Source organism: Chanos chanos, chromosome 12 (assembly GCF_902362185.1).
Source record: "Chanos chanos chromosome 12, fChaCha1.1, whole genome shotgun sequence".
Taxonomy (NCBI): domain Eukaryota; kingdom Metazoa; phylum Chordata; class Actinopteri; order Gonorynchiformes; family Chanidae; genus Chanos; species Chanos chanos.
The window spans coordinates 20,760,551-20,770,666 of record NC_044506.1 but is presented as its reverse complement, the minus strand read 5'-3'; the positions used below and the strand labels follow the sequence as shown (position 1 = coordinate 20,770,666).

At 45.3% G+C, this 10,116-nt stretch overlaps 1 gene segment (V, D, J or C); it reads left to right on the top strand.

The window, feature by feature from the left end:
- Positions 1-4,346: 4,346 nt before the first annotated feature.
- LOC115824839 (Ig kappa chain V region 3381-like) lies at positions 4,347-9,057 on the top strand. The segment is given in 2 exon segments: positions 4,347-4,398; positions 8,723-9,057. Coding segments are annotated over 2 exon segments (387 nt in total).
- The last annotated feature ends 1,059 nt before the right edge of the window (positions 9,058-10,116 follow it).

Here is a 10,116-nt window from a genome sequence, read left to right as displayed (position 1 = left end):
AAAATATCTGTTATGAAAATGAAAGAACGTTATAATATTCATGGAGTCAGTCCTCCTCAGTAGACCAACCATTTTAATCATTCTGTGGTCTCATGGCTTTGTAAAAATTGCCATGTCCAAATTTTCATAAAATGTTTTATGTCAACATCCCAAGGGAAGAAAACAAAATATCAGATAAGATAATATTCTGCTACTCATTGTGCATGTTGTCCTAAAAAGAGAACCACACACATTTCCAGACCTTTGAAGACTTTGTAAAGATATTTTATTGAAATATTTGATTGTCATGTCTGTGTCTGTATTTAATACATGAGCAGGAGATGAGGTGATAAATGGTGTCCTGGTCGACAAACAGACCATCTCAGTCTGGTCACCAGAGGGAACTGAAGGACTCCAGACACTGTTTTTCTGTTTCACCTGATCATTAGTTCATTTGTGTCACCTGTTTATTATTTTGTTTATGTTTTTAAGTTCCTTGTGTTTCTGTCTTCTTTGTGCAGTCTTTGGTGTTTTGGTCAAAGTCACTGTGTCAAGTCTAAGTCCAAGTCCTGTGCTTGTCAATGTCTATGTCTCTATCTCTATTTCCATCTCTGTCTGTGCCTCTGTCTTTATCTCTGTCTCTGTCCCTGTCTCTATCTCTGTCTCTGTCTCTGTCTCTGTCTCTGTCTCTATCTGTATCTCTATACCTGGAGAGAACTTCATTGATTCATTTGAATCTGTTGGATGCTGAATACCTGACAACACAAATAGTGAGACACCAGCATGATGATGGGTGCAGTGCTGAAAACATCATCAGTCAGATGGTGCTGGTGGTGTGGGTGGAGTAAAAGGTGGAGTGCAGACACTGATTGAAGAACAGCTTTGCATTCCCTACATCAGAGGTGTCCAAATCCAATCCCAGAGAGCCTAATTCCTGCTGCTTTTCTTAACAACCAACGACATATGGTCTCTGATTGGCTGAAGAGTGCACTCACCTGTTTTTTAGGTGAAAATCAGCCTCTAATTAAGAGGTGAGAATAAAAAAGCAGCAGGAATTTGGTCCTCCAGGACTGGATTTTGGCACTTCTGCCCAACATGCACTGTTCCAACCATCAACTGCACTCAGCAGTACTGTAGACTGTTCAGGGAGAATCACGAACTACAACATCTTTGAGTCGTTTAGTTCTTCCATAGACACTACATTAAACATCAGTCCACTGCTCCCACCCTGGAAAAGCTGTTGTAGATTTGTTGGACTGGTCACTTTGATGTGAGAAGCTGTAATGTTGACAGTGGAGAGGAAATTCTGACTCTGTCAATGGTCACTGAAGATGAGGATGAACCAGCGAGTATCTACAGGGAAGCTTCTGGACTTTTCCCTACTTCTGGAGTGTTTCTGAAGTAGGGAAATTCCTGGTGCAGGTCCTTGGTTCTCTGACATCAGTAAATTCTGTGCTGCAGTTTAAATCTGTGTATGTGTGTAAGGCTGGTGAGGTCATGAGAAATGGACAGAGATACTTTGTGGATGGAGCAGTGTCAGTATCCAGGGGTTTTAAATCCCTCCAAAAGAAAGAGAAGAAACAGCAGTCCATTGGCTGACAGTGTTGTTCTTTCCACTGTGGGACAAACACACTCAGATACCACCACCACTACTCCCAGTCAATCCCTGTAGAGATCTCTGCCTAACATGCTCAGCAGAGCCATTTTTAAAGTGGAGACTAGGTTTTCCTGGATAAATGTAAATTTAACTCAGACCACATCATGACTTTTCCCCCAAATACGATGCATTTCTTGATCTTGTCTGTAGTGTTATGGTGTGTACAACACTACAGAGAGTTTGTGACAGTGATGTGAACACTTTCCTGACTCCTCTACTGTTGCTTGTTGACAGTGCAGTAGATAGTGTGAGTTTGAGAAATGAAATTCTTGTGGCTAAACCTACGTTAGTGAAGAAGTTTCCAGTTTTTCTGGTTGGTTTATGTTCATAATGAATCGTATTAGTATAGTGAAATTAAGAGAAAAAAATCCTGTCCATTTTTGCTTTTCTATTCAGTTCTACAGTTCACTGATGTTGAATACCATCTTCTGGAGCTGGGTAGAGGAGCTATGAGGTGTTACTGGTTTATGTGAAATGGGGGAAACTTTACCCTGAGTGCAGAGGTAGAGAACATAGAAACATGATGTGTTGATATTCAGTGACCAGTGTGGCAAACTGCTTCTCTTTCCTGCAACAGTGATAAAATAACCAAGAAATGCTGAAAGACCAAAGCTGTCACATTAAAGGGTTTACTGTATGTGTGTGTATCAGACTTCACACACCAGATCTACCTTCTTTTCCAGAGACACAGCATCCCATGCCACCCCAACATGAAAAACAGACCAGTCAGCCTCTTAGTTGCTGAAACTAGTTTTCATTTCCAAACACAAGCCGCAAAGGCCCAAAGGAGTGAATATCAACTGTGTTGGCTCGGAATCAAACCCAAGTCAACTGCTTGGAAAGCAGCTATGCTCACCACTATACCACTAACACTCAAAAGCGTTTCTCTAACTCTGAGTTCTGTATGACACAGGAAGCTGAGAGGAAAATCTGAAGACATCATCTCAGGCTGTTTTACTGTCAACAAGCTGCTGGACAGCCAATCAAACAGGTTCATGTTAAAAGTCTCTGTCCTGACCTTCAGATGATGAAACTGACACACTACCTACTGCACTAACAAGACTGAAAAGAGGAAGCTGGTGACAAACACAAACAACAGTCCAGACAGCTCCATCTCTATCACCATGTCTGTGACTGTGTGATAAATGTCATTGACATTTCTGATAATATAAATATGTTAATATCACATTTCAGAAACATAATAATCATCATCATCATCATCATCATCATCATCACCACAGTCCACGTCTCTTCACTCAATCAACCATAACCCACCTCCCTCCTCCTTTACCCTCAGTTCAGAAGGGAAAAAGCTATGGGGAGAAGAGAGGGTTTCAGACCTGCTGCTCTTGTCAGTGGGAAATGTAAATCAGGAGTCAGAGGGAAGAGTCTGAGAGACAAGATGTAAGGGATGGACACAGACTTGGTCTTCTTCACCACCTGTCCAACTCTGACAACCTCCTCTGACTGACTCCAGTCATGGAGCTACTCACAATCACTACTCCACTGAAAGCATTTCTTTTTATTACACAAAGGCATAAAAGAACATATCACAAGTGTGTTGTCAATGAAGTTATAAAACAATAATCATTGTTGCTCTGTCTATCTGGAATTTGGCCAATTCCTTATAATAATAAGACACTTGTCTCTTATCTAATAGTGTTTTCAGTGTTTTCATACATAAAGGTCAGATATTGTCAGTTATTGTCATAACTCTCAGTCTGTCTTCAGTCTACATTCAGTCTGTCTGTCTATTTGTTTATTTTTGTGTTGTTTTTCCTACATCCAGACAGATGTTTGGAGAAAGCGAAATGTTCCTTCCATCCCACAGGTTTGTAATCCTCTGTTAAACATGGTGCTGGATCTCTTATGGTTTGGCCTTTCATGTTATGTCGTCTTGTTCAGTGTTGACTCTGTCTAGTGATTACTCCTTATTTAGTACTGTCATATATGCCTATTACATATAAAGCTCAGATATGTGTCAGACATCATTGTCATAAATATATACTTTTGTCTCATGGTGTTGACATGGTTGCGGTGACATGTTCCCATATTCCAGTGAGACAATGCCCAGGCACACACATTTACTTACCTTCTAAAATTCTCTAAACTGAGTTTTCTTGTTTCTTTTCTTTTCTTTTCTCTTTCTTATTCTTCATCTTTTTTTTGTATTTCTTCCTGAGACTACGTATCATTCAAGTTTCAGCTTCCTGTTGTCTCCAGAGAAAATTTGTAACATTCAAAAGGAATCATGATTCTCTTTTTGGACACTAGATGTCAGTAGATAATACAATACAGCCATAATGCTCTGGCATATGAGCATTATCGCTATGTTGCATGAACATATGTGAGTGAGTGAGTGAACTTGTATACTAATCACAATGATTATGATGATGGTGGTGGTGAAAAAGATAATAATAAAACACAATAATTGTTCCTGATTCACTGAATTCTCATTTTTAACACTAAATGTCAGTAGATAACATAATATGGCCATAATACTCTGGCCTTATGAAGTGTAGAATGGTTCCACATGCGTGAACATATGAGTGCAGGGTGTCTGCTGTACTCAGGAAGAGCATTTCCATAGAGAGAGGACACTTTGCATTGGCAGCACATGCTTGAGTGCTGTGGGAGTGTTTATAGCCCTGTGAGTTTAAGACTTGATGACTGAGAGCTGCCTGCCCCAGTAACTTAACCCACAGCAAGCATGACTTTCATCACCATCTTCATCTGGACACTGACCTGTTGTTGTTTTAAAGGTGAGAGAGATATGAAATCTATTCACAGTCTGTGTGACTGATATAATTTATCTTGTAATCATCATTTTCTTTGCGTTTAACTTAAGAATCCAGAGGTCAGGGACATGTAAACATAGTAAAATGTCCTTATTTTCTAAATACAGTATTCCATCCATCCATCCATTTTCTCCCGCTTATCCGGGACCGGGTCGCGGTGGCAGCAGGCAGAGGAAGGTCGCCCAGACATCCCTTTCCCCGGCTACATCCACCAGCTCCTCCTGGGGGATCCCAAGGCGTTCCCAGGTCAGCCGAGATATATATTTCTCCCAACGTGTCCTGGGTCTTCCCCGGGGTCTCCTCCCAGTTGGTCGCGCCCGGAACACCTCCATAGGGAGGCACCCAGGAGGCATCCTGACTAGATGCCCGAACCACCTCAACTGACTCCTTTCAATGCGGAGGAGCAGCGGCTCTACTCCAAGCTCCTCCCGGGTGTCCGAGCTCCTCACCCTATCCCTAAGGGTGCGCCCAGCCACCCTGCGGAGGAAGCTCATTTCCGCCGCTTGTATCCGCGATCTCATTCTTTCGGTCACTACCCAGAGTTCGTGACCATAGGTGAGGGTTGGAACAAAGATCGACTGGTAAATTGAGAGCCTTGCCTTCTGACTCAGCTCCTTCTTCACCACGACGGTCCGGTACAACGACCGCATGACTGCCGCCGCCGCCCCGATCCGCCTGTCAATGTCCCGCTCCATTTTACCCTCATTCGTGAACAAGACCCCGAGATACTTGAACTCCTCCACCTGAGGCAGGAACTCAGTCCCAACTCGGAGGGGGCAAGCCACCTTTTTCCGGCATAGGACCATGGCCTCGGACTTGGAGGTGCTGATCCTCATCCCGACCGCTTCACACTCGGCTGCAAACCGCCCCAATGCGTGCTGGAGGTCACAGTTTGATGAGGCCAGCAGAACCACATCATCTGCAAAAAGCAGAGACGCAATCCTAAGGCCACCGTACTGGACACCCTCCTCATCCCGACTGCGCCTTGAGATCCTGTCCATGAAAATTAAGAACAAGATCGGAGACAAGGTACAGCCCTGGCGGAGTCCAACACTCACTGGGAATGACTTTGACTTTGTGCCGAGAATACGGACACAGCTCTCACTGCGGTTGTACAGGGACCGAATGGCTCGCAGCAGCGAACCTGGCACCCCATACTCCTGCAGTACCCCCCACAGGACACCCCGGGGGACACGATCGTAAGCCTTCTCCAGGTCCACAAAACACATGTAGACTGGATTGGCAAATTCCCATGATCCCTCCAGTATCCGTGCGAGGGTGAACAGCTGGTCCGTTGTTCCACGGCCAGGACGGAATCCACATTGTTCCTCCTGTATCCGAGGTTCGACAATCGGCCGCAGTCTCCTTTCCAGTACCCTAGAGTAGGCTTTCCCAGGGAGGCTGAGTAGTGTGATACCCCGATAATTGGAGCACACTCTCCGGTCCCCTTTTTTAAAAATGGGGACCACCACCCCCGTCTGCCACTCCACAGGCACTGTCCCTGACTCCCACGCAACGTTGAAGAGGCGTGTCAGCCATGACAGCCCAACAACATCCAAAGCCTTCAGCATTTCAGGGCGGATCTCATCCACCCCTGGCACCTTGCCACTGTGGAGTTTTCTAACTGCCTCAGTGACCTCTGCCAGAGAGATGGGTGACGACCCTCCTGAATCTTCTGGCCCTGCCTCCTCTATGGAGGGCGTGTCAGTCGGATTTAGGAGCTCCTCAAAGTGTTCCTTCCACCGTCCGACCACATCCTCAGTTGAGGTCAGGACCTCCCCATCCCTGCTGAGAACAGCCTGGACGAGGCCTTGCCTGCCCTTCCTGAGTCGCCTGACGGTTTGCCAGAACCTCTTTGAGGCCAAGCGAAAGTCCTTTTCCATGGCCTCCCCAAACTCCTCCCATACCCGAGTTTTTGCTTCCATGACAGCCGTCGCTGCTGCCCTTTTGGCATGCCGGTTCCTCTCAGCCAATTCCGGAGTCCCCCGTGCTAGCCAAGCCCGGAAGGCCTCCTTCTTCAGCCTGACGGCTTCCCTCACCGGTGGCGTCCACCACCGGGTCCTTGGGTTGCCGCCATGACAGGCACCAACGACCGTCTGGCCACAGCTCAAAGCTGCCGCTTCAACAATGGAGGCTCTGAACAGGGTCCATTCAGACTCCATGTCCCCAGCCTCCCTCGGGATCAGGGAGAAGCTCCTCCGGAGGTGTGAGTTGAAGATCTTCCGTACAGGGTCCTCAGCCAGCCATTCCCACTTCACCCTCACTATGCGCTTGGGTTTACCAGGTCTGTCTGGCAGCCTCCCCCGCCATCTGATCCAACTCACCACCAGGTGGTGATCAGTTGACAACTCTGCCCCTCTCTTCACCCGAGTGTCCAGCACATACGGCCGCAGGTCTGATGAGACAACTACAAAGTCGATCATCGACCGTTGGCCTAAGGAGCTCTGGTACCAGGTACACTTATGAGCTACCTTATGCTCGAACATGGTGTTCGTTATGGACAATCCATGACTTGCACAGAAGTCCAATAACAAAGCACCACTCGGGTTCAGATCAGGTAGGCCGTTCCTCCCAATCGCTCCCCTCCAAGTCTCTCCATCATTGCCAACGTGAGCATTGAAGTCTCCCAGTAGAACTACAGAGTCCCCAGATGGTGTCTTCACTAGGACACTTTCCAGTGTATCTAGGAAGGCTGGGTACTCTGAGCTGCCGTTCGGCGCGTACGCCGTCACGACAGTCAGAGATTTCCCCCCTGCAACCCGAAGGCGCAGTGAGGCGACCCTTTCGTTCACCGGGACAAACTCCAACACGGCGGCGCTCAGTCGGGGGCTAACAAGTAACCCCACACCTGCCCGCCGCCTCTCGCCCCAGGCAACTCCAGAGAAGGACAGAGTCCAGCCCCCATCCAGGAGTTTGGTTCCAGAGCCAAGGCTGTGCGTAGAAGTGAGCCCAACTATATCTAGTTGGTATCGCTCCACCTCCCGCACTAGTTCCGGCTCCTTCCCCCCCAGAGAGGTGACATTCCACGTACCAAAAGCCAGTTTCTGCACCGTAAGTCCAGTCCGCTGGGGCCCTCGCCCCATCCTGCCACCCGTGTGGCATCGCACCCGGCCCCTATTTCTCCCCTCGCAGGTGGTGGGCCCACGAGAGGGCAGCCCCACGTTGCTCGTTCGGGCTGAGCCCGGCCGGACCCCGTGGCAGGTCCAGCCACCAGGCGCTTGTCGACGAGCTCCCCTCCCAGGCCTGGCTCCAGGAGGTGGCCCCGGTCTCCCTATTCCGGGCGAGGTGCCTGTATCTTCGTGGGTGCTTTTCATAAGGGCTTTCCGAATCGCTTTTTGTCTGGCCCCTCACCTGGGACCTCTCTGCCTTGGGTGACCCTACCAGGAGCTTAATGCTCCAGGCAGCACAGCTCCCAGGATCACAGGGACTCACAAACCCCTCCACCACGATAAGGTTGCGATTCCAGGAGGGGAACATTGAAGATACCCATGAATAATCCTGCAATAATGTGATCACCCTGAACGCTGAACACTGGCTAGCTATCCTATGTTAAATCACTTTATATATATAATGTTTGTGTGTTTTGTTTTTATTTATTTATTTATTTTAATCTTCCACTTATTTAGTTCACTTCTGTACAAGTAATGTGAGTCAAAATTGTGCATTCTTGATCTCTCTAAACAAAAAAATGACAAAAAAACATGTTCTATAAATGTATGAATCTTTCAATAATTATTATTTTAATGGCTTAGCATTGTATACACCATTACAGAATACTTTCATACATGATACTATAGACAGCCTTACACATTATTGTTGGCCCAGATTAATATGCAACACAATTTATGTAATAGAGGTTCCCTCCACTGCGTCTCTATCAGCCAAGGGGTCCTGGGCCTGATAAACGCTGAAGACCTCTGCGCTGGCCTTACGATGTGTAGAATGGTTACACATGTGTGAACATTTGAATGCAGGGTGTCTGCTGTACTCAGGAAGAGCATTTCCATAGAGAGAGGACACTTTGCATTGGCAGCACATGCTTGAGTGCTGTGGGAGTGTTTATAGCCCTGTGAGTTTAAGACTTGATGACTGAGAGCTGCCTGCCCCAGTAACTTAACCCACAGTAAGCATGACTTTCATCACCATCTTCATCTGGACACTTTTGTGTTGTATAAAAGGTAACAAGAAAATTATAAATATGATTTGAACGATCATGTGTTAATTCATTATTACGATTTTTTTTTTTTGATTGGTTTTCATTTATTATCTATGTTTGTTTTTGTTTCAGGATCCAGTGGTCAGGTCACAGTGACTCAGACTCCTGCAGTGAAAGCAGCTCTTCAAGGAAACAATGTTGTAATCAGCTGTAAAACCAGTACTCCACCAAGCACAAACTGTAGCCCACAGTGTTTCTCCTGGTACCAACAGAAACCTGGAGAGGCTCCTAAACTCCTGATTTATTATACAAGCACCCGTGAGTCTGGAGTTCCAAGTCATTTCAGTGGCAGTGGATCTGGGACTGACTTCACTCTGACCATCAGTAACATCCAGACTGAAGATGCAGGAGATTATTACTGTCAGAGTTACCATGCTATCAGTAGTAGCTGGGTGTTCACACAGTGATATAGAGCCGTACAAAAACCTCCCTCAGTCAGACTGCACAGAGACTGCACTGCTGCAGCTGGGACCTACTGCAGGTGCTTAGGGGGAGGATGTGATCCAGCACAATCACACACTCGGTGGAGGAGAGGAATAACACTACATTAACTCTCATTACAACATTAATTATACATGTCCATCTAAAACATGTGACATGAAAATAAGAGAACATTATAATATTTATAGATTCAGTCCTAAAACCAAGCATTTTAATCATTCTGTGTACTTATGACCTCATAAAAAAGGTCATTTTCATGTTTTCAAAAAGAGATTAACATCAGTATGACAAGGACATAAAGACAAAGGAGGGGGAGTGCTGGAGCCTATCCCAGCACTCATAGGGTGAAAGGTGGGGAAACACCCTGGACAGGTCGCCAGTCCATCGCAGGGCAGAAACATAGACAAACACACACACAGTTACAGTCATTTTATAAATAACGGTTTCTTCCAAAACACACTTTCATGTAAAAGTAAAATGCATCTCTAGATTTTTTTGTTTCAACTCTTTTGAAGTCATTGAAGAAACATATGTTTTTAAAAGTTCCCCCACACAATCAGTCTTAAAATATTTAAAATGTATTGTATATATTTTATTGAAAGTGAAGTTTAACAATTGTGAGATTTGTTGAGTAAAATATTTTACTGGATTTGTGAATTATTAAACATTATTAAACCCTATTATTAAATATTTGAAATTCAACAGTACATGTGAATGCCAAATGGATGTCATAATGTAAACTAACCTTACAAACCACATCTGTCTGCCCTTTTCTCTTTTTAAAAGTGTGTTTTTATCCAAGTTGTTATATCTCACTTTGGGTTGAAATTTTGCAGTTATATCCATATTTTCTCATTCAGACCATTAAGATTACATCCCAGTTCTGATCAGGCAACCTCTCAAGAAATTTATATTTCAAAAATTCAAAGTATTCTGGTCTCATTTTCTATCATTTTTCATTTTAAAAAGTAAAAAAGTGAGAAATACAAAGGCGACTGTATTAGAGACTGTTTTATTCTAACAGC